This window comes from Phalaenopsis equestris, unplaced genomic scaffold (genome assembly GCF_001263595.1).
Source record: "Phalaenopsis equestris unplaced genomic scaffold, ASM126359v1 Scaffold001091, whole genome shotgun sequence".
In the NCBI taxonomy this organism is placed as follows: domain Eukaryota; kingdom Viridiplantae; phylum Streptophyta; class Magnoliopsida; order Asparagales; family Orchidaceae; genus Phalaenopsis; species Phalaenopsis equestris.
The window spans coordinates 560,991-586,592 of record NW_018165530.1 but is presented as its reverse complement, the minus strand read 5'-3'; the positions used below and the strand labels follow the sequence as shown (position 1 = coordinate 586,592).

The 25,602-nt window shown below is 35.4% G+C and overlaps 1 protein-coding gene across 1 annotated transcript in view; it reads left to right on the top strand.

Annotated features, from left to right (window-relative positions):
- LOC110033088 (bifunctional dethiobiotin synthetase/7,8-diamino-pelargonic acid aminotransferase, mitochondrial) overlaps positions 1-25,602 on the top strand; it is a 124,754-nt gene that overhangs the window by 15,927 nt on the left and 83,225 nt on the right. The window contains exons 3-4 of the mRNA XM_020736950.1: positions 14,198-14,459; positions 14,705-14,788. Of these exons, the coding sequence (XP_020592609.1) occupies positions 14,198-14,459; positions 14,705-14,788 (346 nt within the window). The remainder of the gene's footprint in view (positions 1-14,197; positions 14,460-14,704; positions 14,789-25,602) is intronic.

The window sequence follows — 25,602 nt, the reverse complement described above, 5'->3', positions numbered from 1 at the left end:
GGGGGGGAGGGGGGGAGTAGGGATGGTAAAAATGAAGGATACAACACCACCTTAGAGAAGGATGCAGTCAGAGCGCCACCACCTCTTTGGAAACAACCCTAGAATAGGGAAAAATCTCCACACATGAAATCTGAAAGTAGAACATAACAAAAACTAACAAGCAAAAAAACACATATATAGTAGCTAATGGATAAAATAAGAAGTAAAGATTTCCTTCTTTGAGCGGAAACCAGAAGGAAAGGAGGGGGAGAAGGGCGGGCAACAGTCTCGCCTAGTCAAAAACCAACCCCCTAGGACGCTCGGCCTCGGCTTACCCCAGACAGGCCTCAATTGGGGTTGGTTCATTAGCAGGAATTCCCACTGCGAGAGACCCCGCTCTTGCGTCAGTTAGATCTTTAGTAAGTTATTTTATAAATTTAATACATATATTTAAATTATTAAATGTTAATATTTTGGTTAAATACATCATGATTCAAACTATACAACTTTCAAATTAAAAGAACTATGCGTGCGGGGAAGCAAACCTTGCGCGCGCGTGCGTGGGAGGGGGGGGGGGGGGGGGGCGGCCTTGACCAATATAATTCAAATTTGGCCAAATCGGCCAAATTCTAAATTTATCCAAAATGAACTATGGTGTAAACTTCAAATGTATACATACTTTATATTATATTTGTAATTCTTCATACAAAATACATAATTTTCTCAAATCTCTACCAAAGAATTACAGTACACCACAAATTCACTCAACCAAACAACCCCTAAATTTTTATTCATATTGTATGAATAACATGTGTATTCACATTATTTAAATTATCATAGATATTAAATATTGACTGCTATACAAGTGATAATAAAATAATCATTATTAGATAGTGATTGCCAGAATATGCTTAATGAGCATGAATGATTATGATGAAGTTCAACCCTTTATTATACTAGCTTTGGGATGTTTATGTACCCATGCAAGTAAATGAAAAAGGATATTAATACTAATCTACATTAAATGATACAATTTTAAATGGTGCTCGTGTGATGGTGTAAATAAAATGATATAGATATGGAAATGATATTGTATGACATAATAAAAGTTTTATTAATCAATTATATTCATAAATAAAAAAAGGTAAATTATATAAATTTATTAAAAATTAACTGACATGCATATTATTTTTTTCATTGTAAAATGATACAAACATGTTAGTGATATGATGAAACACATTGAATGTTATGAACTATCATGAAAAATTATATCTGGTAAATTAATTTGTCTACTGTTTACCAGTATTTTTTTTAGAAAATGTAAATGTTCATGTTATTCTTTTAAATGCTAAATTCAAGAAAAAAAAAATGATTTTTGCATGCATATGAGAATCACCTTTGAATAGTACCAACAGTGGAATGCAAAATAACTGTACTTAAAAATAAAAATAAAAATATAAATGATTGCCTACCTTTATGGTGGGTTGCAAAATATTAAACAAAATTTTTTTAAAATATACATTTATACAAATACTTCCATTAATGAATAATAGAACATAAATAAATGAAAGTAATGAAACTGATTTCCTTGCTTTTTTACTGCAAATTTTTTTTTACTGTTAACTGCAATTTTACAAAATATTAAAAAAAATGAATTATTGTAAATTTGAAGCATATGTGATTGAGAATGTGTATAGACGTCGTAGAATGCAAGCTGATTAGTGTTATAGTTTAATTTCATTTTTACTTAGATGCAAATGTTTAAATATGAATAAAATGTTTTAAATATGAATAAATTTTATGAAATATAATGACTTTTTTGTGCTTTAAATTTTATTTTGTTATGAAATGAAACTGTTAGAAATTTTTTTTTTGTTTGATCGACGGGGCCACCCTTGGTTACCCTAGTATTATAAGTATGTTTTGTTCACGTTGTAGTGCAGTTTTTTTTTGTGTTTCTATTTAGGATAACTATCGACATTATGGTTTTTCCCTTCTAGGGTTGTATCTAAAGGCGGGTGATGCTCCGACTATTGCTTTTCTGAGGTGCTGACCTTCTTCCAAGGGTTGATTGGTGCTCTGGCTGTAGCTTGCTTCTGAGGGAGTATATATCATCGACCTTTCCTTCCCCACACTCCTCACTTCACCGCCACATCATCTTCTCCGACTGCAGCCGCCCAACCAGTTTCCTGTAGCTGCCTTCCTTGTAGTTCTTGGCCTCCCAGCAGCCATCCTTCCTCTCACCTTGCTGGCACCTCTAGAAACGACAAACTTTCCCTTCCAACTTCTGCGGGCACCCCAAACCAGCCACACTCTTGCTGCTACTGCTGCTCCGGACCATTTGCATTGTTGCTGCCATTGCGCTAGACAGTCCTCCTGCATTAATACCTGTTGCTCGCTTGCAGCCCAGACCATTGGAAACCTCTGCTATGCAGTTTGCTGCTTGCCAATCACTTCACCACCTTCCAAGCCTTTGCCGACTACTGCTCGTACCCCAGATCAAACTAGTTTGAGTGTTTGTTGTTATTTTAGATTTTTGGGTTATCATGTTATTGTATTTTTTCCTTTTATGTGTGTTGTTTGTAACCGTCTATTTGCTCTCCGTAATAATATTTGTTTTTTTTATTTTGATTTGGGTGACTTCCGGTATCAATAAATTATAGCAAGGGAACTATTTGCAACTATAATTTTCCTACTAATGGGGCATAGTTTAATTGTTGTGACGAGTGAATTATGCAATAAAAGACTCAAGTCAATTTCATTCAAGTTAGGCAATCATTTTTCTGTGATATATATTTCGAGAGGACGTGGAGGCTTATAGGAAATTGTTACTTGTCAGCTAATTTTTTTTGAAAATAAGATTTTAAATTTAAACTTAATATAATATATATAATGTAATTTTAATTTTGTGAAAATGGTATTTTTTTTTAAATGATGAGACCGGATAGACCTCTTATATATAATAGTTTAAATAGCCGAGCACAATACCATAAATGATATATTATCTTGAAGGATGACGTATCACTTATTGGTACGCTTAGCTATATAAACTTAAAAGTTTATGATTCTATTTTGGTCTGCAAATTTTTATAGCCGACAAATTCCCCTATCCAATACATAGATTAGATAGGGTTTAGATTAATCTGGGTTTTTAATTCCCTATAGAGACAAACCTCTATAGTTAATTACATCTTAGACAACTAAGACCACCTAAGAAAACTCTCGATTAAAATCAGAGTTTCGTCTTCAAGAATTCAACGTTTAAGTTTTTACGATTGTTACAGGAAAAGTCAAGTGGGATAGGTTCAAATAGGAGCAGTTATTTCCAGAATTCGAAGAATTGAAAAGTAAGAGATGTCGAAGATACTAAAGAAAATTCAGTGACATCTCAAACTAACATATGATTTGACTTTATCTTTGAAAGAGAAATTATGTGATATTTTAGTCCTGCAAGTTATTTAGATAGTCGAGGCTTATATCTACATTTCATATGTAAATGAACCGAGGAAATGAGATGATTTATGTCGTACCAGACAACGACCTCGGAATCCTAAAAAGTTTAGGACTTATATCGTATGATATACAGTCGTACGAAGTCTTAAAAGATAGTGTGAGGATTTACACTGTGCCAGATGGACAACCTCGACGTCCTATAGGTATGTTATTTAAATCTATCGGAGTTCAGCCAAAGCTTCTTCTGCCGTCTTTGTTGTTGTCTCGGTCGCCTCCCGAAGAAGAATCGTTTATCGACCATGTTGTTATCTCGTTCCGTGAAAAGAGTAAAAGAAAGAAAACCATGCCTCAGACGACCTATCTTAGGGGATTGTATGAACATGCTAGAAGGTAGTAACTAAAAACATGAGTACAAACAAATGTATATAATACAACACAGTAAAGAAAGAACAAGTTATGTGACAAAGTACGGTAAAAAGAAAAATGCAAAGAATATGTAGAAAGGTACAGTATAATACAAAAAAAAAGAAAAGAAATGTACAGTAAAAAAAAAAAGGAACTATGTAGTAAGAAAAGTAAAAAAACTGAAACAACTAAAAATGTACCTGGTTAATTCTGGCGAAACTACAAAACAAATTACAATTACATAACATAAAGGGATTAAATAAATATTTGCAGATTATAAAAAAAAAGTTAAATGATAAGCATATGAAAATCATATGAAAATTTAAAGTGGGATATATGATTTTAATTTGGGGTTAGGCTCAGACTAGACTTCTTTTTTTTTTTGATCCCCCAGGCCACTGATATATTGAAATCAACCTATCGATATCAACTAGAAGTCACCAACGAATCACCCATATAGTCAGACAACACTAAACCCTATCATTTAATGAAATTGTGAATCCAAATAATATCTGAACTTATTTGGTTAAAGGTATAATGTACCCATGTGTGATAGTATCTGAACTTATCAGAGTGTGGTGCACCTATATGTGATGTTAGGATAAGTGATGTTAGTATTTGAACTTATCAATCAACAGTATACGGTGTGGCGATGTCTAATAGGTGTTATTTGTTGTGTAATATCTAAACTTATCAATTAAAGGTGTGTAGTATATCTATGTGTGGTGTATGAGATGTATTATTTGGTACGTGGGGTGTTTAAAATTTATCAATCAAGAATGTGATGTATTTATATGAGGTGTGTGAAGTGTAATATGTGATATGTGGAGTGTATATGTAGGTGATATCAAATGTATATATATTAATTAATGTGTGGTGTCTATGGTGTAGTGTTGTATCTGTTCTTTTTTAGTAAGTGTAGTATCTGCGTAAGATCTGTAGTATCTGTTCTTTTCACAAGTGTAGTATCTGTAATATCTATTTTTTTCACGAGTGTAGTATCTGTAGTATCTGTTTTTTTGTAATTACCAGTTCTCAAACCTTTAAAGGAAGGGTTAGGGTTACCGATGACTTATGGAAATGAAAGGGCATCTTACTAATTGAATATCGATTCTATATTTTCAGCTATAAGAAAAGCTGATCTATAAGAAAAGCTGATCAGTGGTATCAGTGGTTCTTTGCATCATTGCCTGTTACCCCACATTTCAAACTTATAGGCCACTTTGATGTTTCATATGCTTATCTAATAGTCTTTGAATGTTTTGTATAATGAAATTGAAAGGGACGAATTTCTAAAATGTTCATAACATTAATCCTTTATTTTCAGATTTAATCTCAAGCCATGATTATATATATATAACTGTTTTCATGCCACACTTCAACACCTTTAACTTCCTTAAATGTCAATCCAAATATGTCCTGCAATATAAAAAGAAAATCCCGAGAAGACCAAGTTCACAAAAAAGTATTGTCTAACTTCTGCCATATCCAAATTAAAATGCAGTTTTTCAGCCTTTTTTAATGTAGTATAAAGCTTAACCGTTAACCATAAAAAAAATTATCTTTCTTTTTATAAATGAAAGCATACCCATTAGCTGATTAAAATAGTCTCGAGACATTTTTTTTTTCATCATAACTTCCCAATTCCAGGTGCACTAGAAAATGTCTTCAGGGTAATTCCAAGTGACGCAAATCATAAAATTCACATTGCCGGTCAAGGAATCATCAAAGCAAGATCCTTCCAGCCACGTTTTTATAGTTTATGAACCACAAATGATAAGGACTACTAAATAGTTTTAGCATTCGAGTAAGATTTACAGAAAGATTCAAATATCAGAGATGTTTCAAAAATTTTTCTAATAGTCTCATACATTTTTTTTAGATATAGAGAGTGCATAAACAACAAATGAATGCTTTTTTATGCCTTTAAAATTTCAGCAAATATGTAAAGAGTCGAGTGGTATGCATGTAAAGAATTAAGTGGTATGTATGTAAATACTCAAAGATTGTGTAACAAGTGTATGAGCATAATTTCATCCATGTGATCTGCTCAAAATCTGAGATACAATGCTCATTAAAATTATTCAAAATGGTTTCAGTGAATGGAATTAAATTCGGCAAGTGAATTAATTTCAGCAAATAACATGGAATTCAACAAATAAACTGAATTCAGTGAGTGATAATGTCATTCTGTTAGTGAACCACAAGCAGCAACCAACCATGATATTCAGGGAGTGACCCAACCTCAATAATTGTTATTGGATTTAACAAATAAAAGTACATTTCTGCCTTCAAACAAATTTCACAGTCATCCAGGTTTAAGAATAATAAGGAATGCATAAAGAGATTGCCATTTTGAGGTGTTAAATATGTGAACATACAAAAGCTACATCAATTATTCACCCAAAATCTGCATATATAAACATGTGTAAAAAAAAACTAATAAGGGACTACAAACCCATCAAATAACCAAGAAATTTGTTCGCGTTTATTGAAACATCAAAGCAAAGGCCAAGGGAAGGAAATCCCTTACAGATTTGTGAAAGAAAATGAATCTAACTAATTCAATAAGAGAATCAAAACACCAGTACATGTACAATACTTTTCAAAAGAATATATCGCAAAGAATTGTAAATCCATTAATTCATGATCAGGAATTTCATCTTTAACCCTTATTTATCCAAGTAAAGGTGTAAAAGAATTTCAACATGAAAATGAGCCTCACATTAGATGGCCAAAGGAGAGAGGAAAGGAAGAAGAACTCACTTCTAGCAGCAATAACAAACGAAGACTTCCAAATCGCAAAATGAATCGCAAGCAGAATTTCTTTTACCAAGAAAACTCATGCCTAACCTCATTATATTACTGAGATAATGAATTTCAACAGTAAAAGGGAATCAAAGATACTCCATAAATCCAAGATAGTAAAGCTAAACCCACATAGCCGAACCAATACCTTCACCAATTCAAGATCCGAAACTTAAAATATTCCAATCCAAGCATTAGTACGCATAAAGTTCTCAAGAAACAAAAGAAATGAAGATCGCTTTAATCAAATCCTCATGACTATATATATAACGATGAAGAAATCCTTATTCGATTATCTGTAAAATAATGAGGAAATCCTTACCTCTACACGCCTCAACAAAAAGTTTAAGAGAATTTAGAAGCAGTAAGCAAAAACAATTTCTAGATCCCATGAATGAAAGAAGCTAATCCAGAAAGGAATTACCAGCCAACCGAATTTCTTCCTTAGTATACGAATAAAAAAAAATTCAACCCCAAAAACTCTCCCCAACAACTTTCAGAGACCGCAAAGAAAACCTCAAACAAAAAAATCTTCAAATCATCCAGACGAAAAAATGCTAACCCTTAATCCTTCCCCAGAGGGGGGTATTTATAGTCGAGGGAAGGAGAGGTGCATATCGATGAGGCTTACACATTTGGGCGGGAAAATTTGTTAGAAAAGGGTTACCGGCAAAGCGACTGACGGCGAAAGTCGGTTAAGACTGGCGGGAAAGAGATGACCGGAGAACCGAAAAAACTTCGAGATCCGGTCAAGAGAAGAGATGAGGAAAAAGTTCGGTTAGGGCAAGAAAACGCAAGTGAAAAAGAAAACGTGAGTTTATATTTTTTCTTTTCCTCTTTTTTTAATTAAATTTACTGAATAAAAAAGATATTATTTTATTCAAAATTTATCAATTTATGCACAACTTAATTCGATTCAAAATCTCATCAAGATATATGTCATTCCCGGCTAAAATCAACGTCCCGGACGCACTGACGCAGTCTGTTTCGTCATCCGAGCTATCCTGGAAAAGTTCGTCGAATATCGTATCAATTTAACTTTAATTTGCACGTGTTCTGGCAAAAGAAGTTAACTTGGTCTAATCGGAGCCGTTTAACAAACGAATTGATGGCCGATCATCGCCTAAACGACAACCATAGTTAAACATATTGTTCTCGACACAAAGTTAAACGTCGAACGTTGTGGGGTCCATCTATGTCTTTCAAATTCCTATAGGAACTCAACAAGAGCTTCAATATGTCGGCTTTAATCGACTCAACTGGACGTCAAGAATTAGAAACCGTTCACATGAAACTTCGAGGAGCGAAGAAATGACTCGAATTTTTAAATATTATATGTCCCGGTCTAGTCCTCTAGGAGAGTCAAATAGGAAACCCTAAGGCTAGATTTTAGGCTCTGGGAAGAGGGAAAGAAAGAAAGACTTCAAAATTGAGGTCAACACTACTAAACATGTACTAAAAGATTTCTCATTAAGGGATCTTATCAAGTGTCCGAATATATTAATTCCTTTACCATTGAGTTACTACTTTTTTTCTCTCATCTGTTATTGATTTGGCAAATGATCCTGAGATTGGGATTTACATTGATTGATGGATTTATCTCATGCTTTAATCATCAGATCACCTCTCTTTGGCCCTCCCGCTCCAAGGTGACCACCTCCATTTTCCCTTCATATATATATATATATATTTTAGTTGCGGCCTTTGGTGTAAGTCCCTTGGGTCGGGGGTTCGATCCCTGCGTAGGATCGAATTGCACATCTTTCTGGAAGGGGGGTCTGCCCCTCAGTCAGATTATGGGGTTGATCGGCGATCAACCTTTGAAAAAAATGTAGTAACCACCCACTGTTATTGAAGAGGGCTCACCTACATGCCAAGACACACGAGAGGGCTCCTTTGATCCAATACAAGATCAGCTGGTACAACATATAATTGCTTCTAATGTTCAACAACCTACACATGTCAAACATAATTTAGACCAATCCACTAATCAGGTGAGCCAATCTTCGGATGAGGAATGACATGTCTATTCCAGGGGAAAGAAGAAGAATGGAGGCCGACTCGAGCTTGAGAACTTATTGGATGATACATTGGTTACTACTGACAATAACACTCATCTTACCAATTTATTAGCTGACTCATTCCCTAGAATTAGAGGCAGAGGCAAGACCAAATTGAGTCGCTCTCTAGCCACCTGATACTATATACTTCGACACTTTTAGGCATTTTCTTTAATGTACTTTTATGTATTTTCTAGTTTTGGAACCATTTGTGGTTATTGTGTGGGCAGGGTGCCATGCTTGGGCCTTCCTACACATTGTATCTGTATCTTTCTCAACTATCACTACAGGGTCTATTATTGTAAAGATTACTGCGACGGGCTTTATATATATATATATGCTTTATATATATATATATATTGGGGAAAGAGCAACGCGTTCTCCCTACGTGTTAATATAAATTTAAAGTATAAAATGAGGGAGAGGAGGATCCCATCTAAAAATAAAAAGAGTTTCCTAGGGGTTTCTCTATCTACATTACAACTCAACACCAAAAAAATAAAAAGGAAAATGTGTACCAAAAAATACATGAGATCCAGTATACCAAAATAAGCGTATAACCAACAATAAGAAGTACACCAAAAAAATTAACAAAGGACACCAAAAAACCGAGAAAAGAGCACCAGTGCTACGAAGAGTTTGTTGAGATGGCATCAACATCACATGCATCTTAGTCCACAAGAGAATCCTGCAAAACAGAACACAAAGGAAGAAAAGAGGAATCGAGATAGTAGACAGTGAGCCGATGAAGTCAAGAGCAGCCAATACACATTGTGGTCCTGAAAGGAGCGTGGGAGTGCCACTGTAGACATATAAGCATAAAAACAAAGGAAAAAAAAAGAGATTCCACAAGGGAATAGATACGCAAGGGAGACCCTCGACCAGCATCCTCAGGTGCAAGAGCTGGCACCCAAACAAGCCAGCAAACAAGGCTCCACAAAACCAAAAGCAGCTATTACTATAAGTAGCAGGCGAGGGGCAACTACATTCCCTCAGACAGCAGAAATCTAAGCCAGCCCGAAACAGAAATAGAAAAATGAAAACATTCCAAATGATTTGCAAAGCCGAGGCCAAACCATACCACCAAATTAATACCAAATTAATAATACAAATTAATAATATGTTAGGAGGAAACATCCCAACGAACATAAGGAGCATCTATCATGTCTCCAACTAGCAATGCGTGTAAAGGGCGGGGGGAACATATCCCACCCAACAATTATTAGTAGCGCTACCAAAGATAGCAAGCCAATTTGCGAGTTGATTCCCCTCATGATAAATGAAACTCCAAATAACAGCCATATGAGAGGTTAAGAGTTTAATCCTCTTAATATATTAGAGAATATCCCAAGGGGCCTCGGCACGGGGCCTTGCCCAAGGGGCCTCGGCACCATTAACAAGGATGTCAACCAAGTTGCGATTATCACTTTCAAAGAAAATAAAAAACTAGTTGAGAGAGTGAGCTATCTTGACAGCTGTCAAGATGGCCCGAGCCCCTGCCTCAATAGGAGTGTCAGCGTAAGTGGGTGAGGAAAAGAAAAGTATAGCAATGCCTCCACAACCAACACTGCTGGATTTCCAACTCCTATCAGTGTTAAACTTTACCCACCCCCTGGGAGGTGGCCGCCATCTCACCAAAATCGGGAGATGAGGAAAACTCCTCTCAACCATTACCGTAGGCCCCAAAAAAAGAAAATAATTAATGCACGAAAAGAAGCTTTGTTTACCCGTCCTCCAAAGCTTATTAATATAGGCAATAACATTTGTAAAGACCATCGTAATCTGAATGGGTTTACCCTCATGTTTAATATCATTACGAGCCATCCAAATAAACCAGCATGTAATGTAAGGGTAATCTTGTAGAAAGTGTTTCTGCTTTCGATCCGGATTGCAAATCATAGTGGTAAGCAAAAGATTCCGATCCGGATTCAAAATAGTGCCAAACCACAAGGAATGACCAGTGGCTATTATATAACCCTCTGACCATCCCTAATGTGCCTAACAATTCGAGTACCACCTCTTTAAGGCCAATTGTGGCAGAGGAGATTCGAACTCCCGACCTGAGGGGTCTTATACTGTGAATGCCAACCAACAGGTATATACATATATACATACATACATACACACACAAATATATATATATATACATATATAGATATATATTTATACATATGTCTAGATATACAAATGTATATATATACATAAATAGATTTGTTTCATTTTGCCTATACATAGGTTGGACATTTTACAGATCTCCAATCATTTGGTTTGCGTTGACTTTGTATGATTGAACATTGATTCCTAATGTCCTGACTATGGGCCTGTTTGGGGCAGCTTATTGAGGTGCGAAGTGACATTTTTGAAAAGGCCGCTACACTGTTTGAATATTGCGTTTGTCCTGCGTTTTGGAGCCGCTCCCAAACACCGTTCGCTATTTTGTTAATTGGGGGGACTCGGGATCGACCCCGCGTCTCCTTCTAGCGTTCCGACAATATTCCCCTGTGCCCTCTGCTCTCCCTCGCCCTTCTCTCTTCAATTTGCGGTTCTTCTCGCCTTCTTCCTCCTCTTCACGACCACCATACCTAACGTGCAATCTTTGCTTCTCTTATCATCGCTCATCCGCAAGAGGAAGATGCAGAGACACGGGGGACTGTTTTAATGAAGACCTATTCCTCTTGCAGGAATTAGCGCCGTCGCCGGCACTCCTTGGTGATGGCGGGAAGCTGGACCACCGGTACTTAAAGCAGCTCTATGACATCGTACATGGAAGCGTCTATCTCGATCCGGTGAGGTCTCCTGTTTCGTGAAGTATTGCTTTTGAGTGTTTTTCTATTGGGGGATCTGTTTGGCTTGATTGATATTAATCTCTTGGTTGTGGAATTGGAAACTTAATTTTTCTTTTCTAGGTTGAGTTTGTTATTGTGAGTATCTAATCAAAGAAATATAAGTTATTTTTCTCTATTTGATTTTGTCTTCATTTCTTTTTTTGCTTTGATTTTGGGTTTCTCAAGGACTATTAAGAATCGAGCATATTTCTTATTTTCTTGCATAGCTATGTAGAGTTTTCATTTGAAATCCCTTCTTACGGTCCATTGCCTTTAACTAAACAAGACAGAAAGAAAATACTATTGTTGACTGTCTTGCCGCAGTCCTCAAGTTGAATTACTAGCTGTTTATACTAACTCAAATTCTTTGATTTTTTGCATCTTCGACTTTATTAATACCTAGTTTTCTGTGCTAGGTAAATTTTTTTTAGATGAATCGATTTGTTTAGCAGTTGGAATATGTTATTGGAAATTTTCAAATCTTGGGCTAGCAAAGTCTCACTTTTTTTAACGTGGCTTAGTTGATTGGCCATTTTGAATGCCAATTCACTTTATCCTTATTAGCACCAACTCTTAGGTCAAGCTCACACCTATAAACTACTCTTTTTGGTTCTTCCAATTTCATTTCATATGCATAGATACAATCTTCTTGGCTACATTGATAGATCTTATCCTTTCCTACCACAAAATCTACCTAACATTGATAATGTTCCAAACATATATATCTGTTTTTGGTTTGCTAGGACCAACTTATCCTAAGCTCCACAATGAGTGCACTCTACCCAAACTTTATACCTTTCATTGCATCTTATATAGCACTTGTAGCATGAAATACTTTGATCAACATCAATCTCCAACCATCTCGAGGATGCATTACTCAATTTAAAAGTCTCAATCAACAAGGCCATTCAACACATTGATGTCTGAACTTCATTCAATAGAAAATTACTTTTCACATCACCAAAATTGCTCTCCTCATGTCTCATGTTCCATGTTCCTCTTATAAACTTATTTCCTTGCACCAATCCATTGCCCACCACCACTTCCAATTGGGTTTTTGATGTAGGTGCTTCGTACCATTTTTATTTGGCTTACAAAGTCTCTCCCTTAAATTTGAATACCCCACCATTGAAAGTATTCATATTGCTGATGACACCAAAGTTCCCATCACTCAAATTGGTTCAACAACTCTCTCTCTCTAAACTCATTCTTCTTCAAAAAAGATTTATGCATATTCTATAAAAATATCTTATATTGATTTGTCGCTTCTGTTTTATCTATGTTGGTGCTCATGCAGTTCTGTTGCAAACAACATCACTATACAGTGGCAGGATGGTCATTTATTTAACAACGACTGCCAATAATTTATTCTGAATAAGCTCCCTCAAACAACAAGCCAACTTATCCTGATAATCTGCTATCAGATTGTTAGGATAATCTGCTTTTATATAATCTGCAGCTGCCCCAAGCAGACCCTATATGTTGCAATGGAGATTGGATGGTGGTAGAAATTTGAGACAGAAAGTAGAAGGGCTGTGGTTGAAACCACATAATAGATTTGGATTTTTTGAAGTAAAATTTTAAGTTGGGATGACTGCGACGACTGGGAGGTTCTGGTTCTTACTGCTCGGTTGTATAAATGAGAAAAAAAAAATGATGGATTTGGTTTCTGAAATTGGCCGGAAAGGCACTAGAAATGATAATGGCTGTAGTTAGTGGGAAAGCTTGCAACTGTAAAGGCTGCAGTAGATACACTAGTATGCATGCACTTGGGCTCTGATAACTTGTCGAGAAGAAGTGGGCTGGAATAGATTCATCTCATTGGTTCAATTCACTTGGTACACGGCAATGTATAGATTAATCTAAGAAGAAAATAATGGAAGTAGTCTATTTTACAACAAGAAAAATATCTACAGACATACACTCTTGATACATGTACCGAATATATTAAATAAATATAATAACTTTCACACTTTGAATACATAACTATCTGATTTGAATTAATAGCTTCATGTTATGTCTTTTCCATTCTATGTTGTCCTGGATTTCATTTTATAGTGTAAGGTCCTCTCCTTCTACAGCAATCATTCTTTTCCTTCTAAAACATCTTGTCTGGGATATTCCTTTAGGGCATCCGTGGGCTCTAGCAGTTGGCATTGCTAGTCATGCGAGCATAAGGTTCTGGTCCTATTTTAATTCTCTGGGAAGTTTTTTTACTCTTAAGATGCTATGATCTTATTCGTGACGGGAATGTTTTGGTTTGATCCTGATCTATCATATGCACTTATTATTCACATTTCAGCATTCTGTTCCAGCCAAAATATTACCTTCGTTCTGAATTCTATTACCTGGTTGAATTTTACTTAGAAATAGAGATAGATTTTAAAATCCACAAACATCTCGAATATAAAGATTTTGCTTTCTAACTGCAAATTGAGCAAACAAAAATCTTTGTTCTCTAAAGTAAGTTTCTATTTAAAAGCAACCAAATGTGCCCTTGATGTAAACTTTCTGCATGAATGTTCATTTTAATTTTAACTTGTTTGTTGCATTAGGTTAAATAGTTTTCTATTCTCTTTGAATTTGGTATTTCTGCTGGACATGTAGATTTTGATTCTGTTACATTTTTGTTCGTGGATTTTACTTATCATAGCTTATTTCTTCTAGGGTACCTGTTTGTGTACTACCAAAATTTCCTGAAGAGCCATCAAACAACTTAATTGACTGGTTTTGTGAATCTAGCAAAGTATTTAGTTCCCTGCAGGAGGTGATGCTGTCTTATCACAGAAAAAGGACACAGAGGTTGCATGATATGCGAGAAAAGGCTGTGGATATTTTTTGGTGGCCATTTACCCAGCACAAATTTGTTTCAATGGATGGTGTTACGGTGATTGATTCACGTTGTGGTGAGAATTTTGCAATACACAAGGTTGGTTATGCATATTAGCTTCTTTTCAGTAACTCAATCAGTATATGGTAGCTGTTGTTGATTTTTATATTAATGGTTAGATGCCGAAAAAGGCATAAGCCATTAGCTGTTTCTTAAGTCTATTTTTGGTGATCTTATTGTTCAGCTGTGCAGATTGACATGAAATGTTGCCATATTTCTGAACTTATTTGTCTTCAATAAAAATGTTGGTTTTATCTCAAGCTTGCCTTATCCGTTCTGGTTAGATGCGGTCCAACAAGGAAATGCTTGTTTCTCAGTTTGATGCATGCGCTAGTTGGTGGACTCAAGGACCTGATGCTGTTATGCAGGTAAACGAATAGAGAATGCTTTTTTGATTATTATCTCAGCTAGCCTTCTGCTCTGTAGTTTTCTTCATTAAACGAACCTTTGTGATCTAGAATGCAGCTCTTTAAGGCATATCTGATTTAAATTTCTAGGAATCAAGATTAGTTTAAAATCTTAGTAACGACAATTTTCGAAGTTGCTCTTACTCTAGGATGTCAAGTGACAGTTGATCCAATGCCTCAGATACAGTCGCGGCTAGGGTTAGCCATGAAGACAACCATAGAACCACTAAATACAGAGAACTTCAAAACTACCATATGCCTTACTTACCTGTGCTTGCCTCTTGCTGCAACCTAGTCTTCCGTGTTTGAGCTGCTCGATCCAACGTTTATTCACCACAATTGTCTCACACGATTGCATCTCACTGCCTAGCCTCCCTTTGTCGCGTATTTTGCTGTTCCCTTTCGACTCCAGTCCGAAGCCCTCTGTTTTTATCCTGTTTTTTATGGATCCAAAGTGGAAGCTTCATTGTTCGCAGAGAAACCCAGAATGTCACAATTTCCTCTCCTTCACTGTGCACAAATCAAGCTTTCCTGCTCTATCTTTCACATTGCCCTAGACCAAAATGGCTGGCTTTTGTTTTGCACGACAGAAGTACTCCAGGTCGAATTCTCCGAACCAACCCATCTTTGTTCCTTTGTTAACAAACCCCAAACATAGCCATGCACTAAGACAAGCCTCTCTTATCTCTCAAATACTTTTAAACCTAAGAAAACAATTCAGAAAATCAGAAAAAATGCTTTTATTTTGCTGATTCCGTCGTTTCGCCATTGTCGACATCGCCTCGCTCGAAAAGGTATAAAAGGCAAAGTGACTTTTTTTTTAAATATCCGTTCTAGCAAATTTGAATATCTTTCATGGTGATTAAGTACCGTTCAGGAAAATTTATGCAATCGTTCGGGAAATTTTTATAAAAAATAGGGAAAATTTGTCTAGGAAATAAAGTACCATTCAGGGAAATTTGAGTTTTTGTTTTGCTATTTTTTATAAAATGCAGGAAAATTACGTACTTGTTCTTGAAAACTCAAGTACTTTTCCAGAAAATTAAGTAATGTTCAGAGAAAGTCAAGTACCAAGGAAATGCATGTTTGTGTTTTGGCTTTTTATAGGTTAATATTAGGCTCGAAGGGCCATTTAATACTACTGGGTTAAAAAAATATTGTCTTCCTGTCACAATGTCTCATGACATTGAGCATTGTCTTCTAAACCAGTTGGGAAGATTGACACTTTCCCCAATGCCCCCTAAGAGACACCGGGTGGTTGACTCTTTGAATTTGGACTATTGGAATTGCAAAAATAAATTAACTTTGACTTCTTTAAACTTAAAGAATAAGACTTGGGCATGTTGTATAACAATGATATTAATTTATTAGAATTACATAAAAATATGACACTCGATAGGACACGATGGAATAGTGGATTCATGTAGCCGACCCCACTTAGTGTGATAAAGACTTGTTTTCATTCAAATAGTTCAAATTTAGGCTTTTGAATTTACAAAATAATTGAAAATTGAAAATTTTGGACTCATAAAATAATTTTAATAAAGAATTTATAAATTTCTTTAAAATATGAACTTTTTGAAAGAACTTAAAAATTGAATTATTTTAATTATATAATATGTACTACTTCGATTTAAAAAAAATGACAAAAAATATGTGTCTGTTAGAAAATACAAATAATCATTTAAATTATATTTCGTAGATACTTCAAATGAACAAAGTCGGATGCACATACACATATAAAAGCTCATAAATAATTTTGATAATCTGCCAATTAATTTGATTGGATTGCTCTTCGACTTCAAATTCGATCATATTTAAAAATGATCATATAAAATTGTCCTAGTGTAAATACATCCTTATGTGATCTATCTAAATCATAAATTAAGGCTAATTAAACACATAAATACCATTTTTTAAATACCAAATAATGACTATATGTCTTTTTGCCATCAAATTTGTAACTCTAATTCTTAAGCTGGCAAGGGGACCCTTTTAAAGCCCAAACTATAAAGTTGCATGTGATCTAATAATACAATATCCAAGTGAATTTCTATTTTTTTCCGATGATTTCAAATTTCACAAAATTCAAGGTTTTATTTCTAGTGGTGTCAATTCAGGTCAGCGGGTGGGGCCCAACCCAAAGCTTACCCAACCTGATAGGTCTGACTCGAACCCGACTCGAATATTATACCTGTCGAAAATCCCAACAATCCGCCTTCAATCGGCCAACCCAAACCACATTCATATAACCTGTTTAACAAAAGGAATAATAACAATTCATGTTAAATTCGGATCGATTTTGGGTTAATTTTGAGTGAATTTCAAGTTAAATCTGAGTGGCGGGTCAAATTCAAGTTAATTTAGGGTTGATGGGTCAACCCGAACTTCACCTGAAAAATTAAATAGGTTAGGATATTTAACTCAATTCTAATATTTCAAAGGATTTTAAGTTATTTTATTGTTGATTTTCATAATTTAGCGGAAATTATTTTATGGATATGAAAAGGTAGTATAAATGCCCTTACATGAATTCTAGAATCGGAAAGACAAAAAAAAATGAAATAACATGAAAGGAAAGATATAACATCTATATCTCTAATTAATCAATTCCTATAGTTACTTGGAGATAAGAGAAATAACATAAAATAGAAAAACATAAATAAGAAAAGAAATAAATTCAATCCTCATAACAAACATAAAACAGGAAAGCATAAAATAGGAAAAAAAATTAATTCAAACCAAGAAAATAAATCTAAAATAGGAAAGATAATAAATTCAATCCAGAGAAATATATTTAATCCTAATGACTATAAATTATTTTGTAATATAACTTTTAACACTCCCCCTCAAATTGAAATATAGTTGACAATCAATGAGGGAGTGAAATTCTTTGTGAGGTAGAACTTGAAGTTTCATCCAGTAGTTGGTAATGAATCTCAAGAGCATTTAGGGATTGAGTGCAGTTTTTGCAGTGTTTATAGGTTGGCGAAAGACTTCTACAGGTAATGCTGCTGAGAAGTTTGTAGAGAAGTAGACAACGTCTAGGAAAAACTGACTTCTAAGTGATTGTGGTTGTCTTTGACTGCATTTTCTGCAGTGCCTGTAGATAAGTTAAAGACTTTTATAGGTAATATTGCAGGGAAGTTTGCAGGAAAGTAGACAATCAACAGGAAAAGCTGCAGGTTATGATATGTAAAAAAAAAAGAAAAACTTTGAAGGGTCTACTCCAGGAATGATTTCAGAGGAAATTCTGATGCATGTTGTTACAGGAAAAAGCTCCGGAGGAGGGTTTGCTGCAGGAGAAAGCTTCGGAGGAGAGTCTGCTGCTGGAAAAAGTTCCAAAGAAAACGATGTTGCAGGGAAAAATTCCAGAGGAGGGCCTGCTGCAGGGAAAAGCTCTGGAGGAGGGTCTGCTGTAGGAAAAAGCTCTGGAGGAGGGCGCGCTGTATGAAAGATTTCAGAGAAGGGCCTGATGCAGAAAAAGCTCTGGAGAAAGGGTCTGCTGCAGGTAAAGCTTCGAAGAAGGGCATGCTGCAAGGAAAAAACTTCGGAGCTTTGTTAATCACAATAACAGTTATAGTGTTCGAAGAGATCACATCTTCAGTCAGGCCATCTGTAGCTTCGTTAGGATACCACACTACCAACACAGTAATCGCTGACGCTACCAAGTCTCCCTTTGCCACTCCTTTCAGACGCTCCAAATCCTCTGCTGCCCATAATAACAACACTAAGCCCAAGCCTCTGTACCTCGAGGCAGGGCCTCTCATTCATGTCATGATCCTCTACAACCTACAAGCAGCTGGGCGAGATGTGTGTTTTGGTGATAGTGAAGGCATTAAAATCTTCCTTAAATTCTTGTTGCGGCTGCTCAGAGTCAACCTCTTCAGTAGTAGCTGCGACCTTCGACATGGAGAGGTCTATCGATCTGCAATCAACGCCACATATAACAGAAGTGGAGCGATCATGAAGGAGGATGATGATATCACCAGGTTGAAGGTAGTACCGGTCCACCCAATTCACAACGTATGCACTTCATTCGCTCAAATCTATAGTGATCGCAATCCGAAGATGAGGGCTAGCAGTGGGGATTGCTACTGCCGCGTACGAGAAGAGTCGCGGTGATGGCGGTTGAGTCATCTATGCTTGGGCAGCTGAAGCAAACGCTGTTGGGAAGCGACAATAACTGCAGAAATCTGCTAGGAATCTGCAAGGAATCCTGTAGTTTGCAGGTAGGTTCAACAACAGAAGCCGGCAGGAAAACTGCAGCGGCGGGGGGTTTTACTGCAGCGGGGGGATTTTCTAGCCAGTAACGGGTGAGCCATCAGTTAATCCATCAGCTAAAACTTGCATGGAAGGGAGTTTCCAATGGGAAGAAGGGGTCGGCAGCTGGAAAAGTCAGCAATAGGCAGCTTGTAGGAGGTTCCGATAGCTAGTTCCCGCAAGAAAGAGTTCTAGCTGCTAGGGTCCGTAAGAGGGAATTTTGGCTGCAGGAAAGGTTGCAGGAGGAAATATCGACGACGAGGCATGCAGAGAGAGGAAAGCTCCAGTGGAAAAACTAAAAATAGGAGGCGGAGGAAGGGCCTACAACACGACAAAGATCTTCGACTATAGAGAATAGGAAGCTTTCGGCGGTAGAAAAGCTCGAGGGAATTCCACTGGCAAGAAAGACTCCAAAATTCTTCCCTGTCTCTATTAGCCTCTCTAAAGCTTCACGTATGATCTGCCTAAGCCTTTGGGACACGAGTTCTGGTTTATCTAATGCTTGAGAGGTGTAGAAGCAATCTAGTCTCAATAAACTTCAAATTTCTGCTTCACAAAGCTTCATACTCTTGCTGGTCTTGAAATTCAGAAGCTTTAAATTGCTATATTTACTCCAGTGGCAAAATGATGGATTCTACACATCTCTCGAGCCGGCTAGCAGAGATCTCGAGCAGCCCATGCCGGATTCGCAAATTAGTTTGCTCTGACACTTTCATCTACACCCTCATGAGCTCCCCAAATGTCATTGGGTTCTTCACTGTCTTAGAGGGGCTGCTATTCTTCTTGGAGCTTTTCTGCGACGATTTAAGCCCCAACACTTTCTTCATCTTGCCAGCAACCGTTGAAGTTAGAGATCTCTGCATCAACGGTGACTGCCATAATGACAAAGCGGATGACAATGGTCTCTCTACCGACGATGATATCACCAATCCTGCTGCCGCGACCGCTCTTTCGGAAGATGAAATGTATGTCAATGGCTTTCCAGTGTCTTTTGGCACGCGGCGACAAAGACCTCGTACGGTGTCTCCCGGAGCTCCTGATCAGGTAAGTTGCTTCCCAATTCGCTCAACAACAAGGAAAGAAACTTTGTCCTGCTCCTCGTTGTCAGCGACAAGAAGGAGAGAAGTAAGGAATCGCTAGACGATTTGCTCCTAGAGTCTCTAGGGTTACTCTCGATGCCATTTTAGGAGATATATCTATAATTAATCAATTTCGAATAATTACTTGGAGATAAAGGAAACCACATAAAATATAAAAATAGGAAGGAAAATAAATTCAATCCTCTTAGCAACATAAAATAGAAAAGAAAATTAATCCAATCCAAAAAAAATAAATCTCAAATGGGAAAGAAAATAAATTTAATCCTAATAACTATAAATTATTCTTAATAAAAATTCTAACATATATGCATCTAAATAATAAGATGTTTGTGTAATTAATAAGTTTAAATAATTTGAATCTTGCACTCATGTTTTGAGACATCCTTCAAATCTAAATATTTTAAAATATCACATTACATTTTATAAGAGCACAGAAGTTATAGAACTATATTCTACAAATGAGTCAAAATTAATACAATTATATCAAGATGCATGTATATTAATAGGAAAAGCCGCGTGTGCTCCACCAAAATGACTAAGTGTTTAAACTTAAATGGTTTTAGAATATTACGTGGCTCAAAATTAAACTTACACTCAATTAGTTTTTGCTCTAATAAACATGCAAATTTTTTTTAAGAAAACAAATATTCTTTTAAAGTCAAGGCTACACATGTTTAAAAAAATTGAAATTCAAGTTAATCAAACTTGCATGCTTTCAATTAGACTATTTTTTTATATGATAATGTTGTAAGTTCGATCCTCCTCTTAAGGATTGAAGTCAACAAGTTTATTGCTTTGAATAACATCCAAATCATTAATTTCAAAAATTTGAACGTCCAGATCACGTATTCCAATCCTCCTCTTGAGTATTGAGGTTGACAAGTTTAGTCATTTAAATATGTTCAAATTAGATCATATTCTTCATAAGCATTGAATTTGACAAAACTAATATTTTATAGATATTCAAGTGTCAAATTTCAAATAAATTTTAAGCATAAATGTTTCAAATATTTATTTCCTGATGATTACAGTGTTGATTTAAAAGAATATTTTGTCTACTGGCTGCAGTGTTTCACGATACTGATCAGCGCGTCTTTTAAGACAAATGAACAGATTGACACTCTCCCCAATGCCCCCTAAGAGGCGAAAATGCTTTGAGACGGACAAATTTTTTTGGTTAATTTGAACTGCAAATAACTTTTTTTGGACTCTTGAACTTCAAAAATAAATTAATTTGGACTCCTAGACTGCAAAAAAAAAAGAAAGGAATTTCAAACTTAAAGAATAATCAAATTTAGGCTTTTGAATGCGTTCAAAATGATAAAAAATTTGAACTTGTTACAATAATTTAAATAGACTTGCACATGACTTTAAAATATGAACATTTTGAAAGAACTTAAAATGAAATCTTTGGACTATGGACTGTGAACTTCTTGAATTTTAAAAAAGTGAATATATATATATATATATATATCTATGTATGTATGTATGTATGTATGTATGTATGTGTGTATGTATTTATGTGTGTGTGTGTGTATGTGTGGTGTGTATGTAGTATTTATGTGTGTGTGTGTGTGTGTGTGTGTGTAGTATGTGTGTGTTTGTGTAGTATGTAGTACTTATGTGTGTGTGTGTGTGTGTAGTATGTGTGTGTTTGTAGTATGTAGTACTTATGTGTGTGTGTGTGTGTGTAGTATGTGTGTGTTTGTAGTATGTAGTATTTATGTGTGGTGTGTGTGTGTGTGTGTGTGTGTGTGTGTGTGTGTGTGTGTGTGTGTGTGTGTGTGTGTGTGTGTGTGTGTGTGTGTGTATGAGTGTGTGTGTATGTATGTATGTATGACATATGTATGTGTGTGTGTGTGTGTGTGTGTGTCTGTATGTATGTTTGTCTATATGTCTATATGTATGTATGTATGTATGTATCTAATCTATGATAAAGATCACTAAAAATAGAATTTTTAGCGTCACAGATTGTTCTTTTAGACTCCTTATGGGCCGTTTGATATTTTTCCCAATTCTCTAAGCTTTTACATTTAACCTAATTTATATAAAATATTTTCTTATATTTTATTTTTTATTGCACATTATTATTCTACCACCAACTATTTTTATATATAGAAATTTTTTTTTTGATTCTTCAAGTACAACTTTTGCCACTTAATAGTTTTTGTTATTTTATCTCACATAGAATTTACTTCTTCATGAACATATCAAATTTTAAAATATTGAATTATACTCGTAAAAAAAATTTTGTTTGTGCCATTTAAGCGTCTCATCTAATTCTACGACGATGATTCCTAGTATTCTCTACTTTACAACTCTTCTTAAAATCTAGAACTAATAATCGATATTAATCAAGCGCATAAATGTTTTTTTTTAAATGACAAACAATGACTTTATGCCTTTTTGCCATAAAATTTGCAACTCCAATTCATAAGTGGACAGAAGGCACCCTTTTAAAGTTCAAAATGCATTTTTTTAATGTAATCCAGTAGTACATTACCCAAGTTCTATCGTTTCAATGATTTTGAATTTTCACAAAATTTAAGGCTCTTTCTTGATTCAAATGATCTGACTCAAAATTTGTGCAAATATAATCAGACCTGTTACAATGTTTAAAATGCTTTTAAGTTATTTATATGCATCTAAATAATAGGATATTAGTGCAATTAATAATTTTGAATGATTGAATCTTGCACTCATGTTTTGAGACATCAAATCTAAGATATTGACTCACAATATATGTTAATATTTTTAATATATCATTTTACATTTTAAGTGAACTAAAAAATTATCGAACTATATTTTACAAGCGAGGCAAAATTAATACAATTATATGAAGATGCATATATATTAATTAGGAAAACTCACAAGTGCTCCACCAAATTGACTAAGTGTTTAAACATAAATGGTCTGAGAATGTTCTGCAGATCAAATTTAAACTTGCACTCAAATAGTTTTCTCTGATAAACGTGCACAATTCTTTTTAGAAAATCTATAATTATTTTAAAGTTAAAACCCTCGTGTTTTAAAAAATCAAATTCAAGATAATCAAACCATGAGTACTTTTAATTAGGTCAACTTGCATGTAGGGCCATAACTAGTATGATTTGATGAGTTTATGCCTTTCATTATCCTCCACATCATAAACAGAAAAATTTGTAAGTTCAAGTCATGTAGTTCGATCCTCCTCTTAAAGATTGAATTGACGAGTCTAGTAATTTCAATGATGTTCAAATCACAAATATAAGAAATAGGATGTCCATTTGCATAGTCCGATCTTCCTCTTCATAAGGACTGAAGTTGACACGACTATTATTTTATAAATATTCAAAAGTCAAATTTTAAATAAATTTCAAGCATAAATGTTTCAAAAGTTATTTTTCTGTTGATAGTCGTGTTGATTGAAGATTTTTACTGGATGTTTCAACTTTTAAATCAATATTCAAAACAAGTTTTCAACATAACAAATCAAAACATCTAATTTAAAATCCGTCCACCCTCCATAGTAGTTTGTTAAAGATGATAAATTTATGATTGACTTCACCTCTCAAAGAGCAAACTTCATATCGAGTGTATCATTATATTTACGCTTTTGATGCAATCTCACACCAGTAAGAACTTGGCCTGAGTTTGCTATCCGCATGCCCCAATGACTCTACAAAAAATAACAATTACGATCATAGTCCTCTGATCGAGTGTTTACCGCCAACTAATACAATTAAATTACGTCCATGGTCGTAACCCCTATATTTTCTAACTATTTTTTACCACTTGAGTTGGAGCCATAAAGCACATTTGTTTGACACAAAATTTTTTGTTAACTGAGATCGACTTAAATTTATCCTATTAGACAAACATTGAACTTAGATCTATAGAGGTCCCCTTGGATGATGCAACTCATGATTGCTGACTTTCAATAAGTTGATCACAAACTCTGATGAACTAGGACGATGGAAGCATGAAATCGTGGTCGGGTTTGTCATCATTTCACCATCATCTACTTCAAGTTCAAGGTAGTAATAAAATCTTAGTTTGTTGCTATTATACACTGAGTATTCAGTGTTAAATGACTAGCTTTATTCGAAAACTCTCCCATTATCAGGAAGAGTAATTAATCATAGAGACTTGTGCCTATAGGAAACCATAGACTCCACATAAAAAAATCCTCGCAAAATGGGGCAAAATCTCTAGGTAGTGTCTTATCTACAATCAAATCTATTTTCTGTAGATTTGACCAAGAATACCAAACTTAAAACTCACAACAAACGAGATTCTAGGTATTCAAATTTTTGGAGCCCATAGACTGCTCTTTTTTTTCCCTGGAATATGACTTAGATCACGTTACAAAGCAGATTGGAAACTTGATCTAGACTTGAAACCTCCATGCTTCAACAAATACACACACACACACACACACACATATATATATATAGAGAGAGAGAGAGAGAGAGAGAGAGAGAGAGAGAGAGCAAAAAGGCTAATATATTAACTAGAAATAAAGATACAGATACAATGTATTGAAGGGCTAGTGTTGAAGGGCCCAAACATGGCACTCCATTCACACCAAAATCAGAAATGGTTTTAAAACTAGAAAATACAGAAAAATACAGTAGAGACATAAAGAAAAAACCTAAAAATGCTGAAATACAAAGTATTAGGTGGCTAGAGAGCAACCCAATTTGGACTTGCATCTGCCTTTGGTTCTAGGGAAGGAGCAAACTAATAAGTTGGTAAGATGATTGCCATTGCCGGTAGTAACCAATTTATCATCCAATATGTTCCCTAGCTAGAGTTGGCCTCCATTCTTCTTCTTCCTCCTGGAATGGACCTGCCATTCCTCTTCCGAAGATTGACTCGCATGATATTGGTCTAACGTGTTCTGGAGATATGCAAATTGTTGAATATTAGAAGCAACAACAAGTTTTAGGCTGATCTGCTATTAGATCAAAGGAGCTCTCTCATGTGTTTTGGCTTGTAAGTGAGTCTTCTTCAATAACAGTGGGTGGTATAAGCACAATTGGATCTGTAGCTGTAGTATGTTGTTCTTCTTTAGGAACTACGGTGTTGGGAAGAGAATCAGATTGCATCTTCTCTGCAGGTATAATAGGTGGCTGTTCTTTAGTGATATTCGGCCTTAGATGAGGATGTAAACGATAGCAAATAGTAGAGTTGTGACCAAACATACTACAATGAGAGCAATAAGGAGGGTGTGGTTCGATTTCAATCTTTTGCCAATACCCGTTGTGAGTAGTTCCAATCCACACCTCATTCGGAGCTGGTTGAGTGATATCCCTCTCAACTAACACAAGCCACAGAGGGTCTGGTGACAGCAAACATATGACTATCAACCCGGAGAGACTTACCGTAGGCAGTTGCTAAGGAGTAGAGAATTTTCAAATTGAACAGATG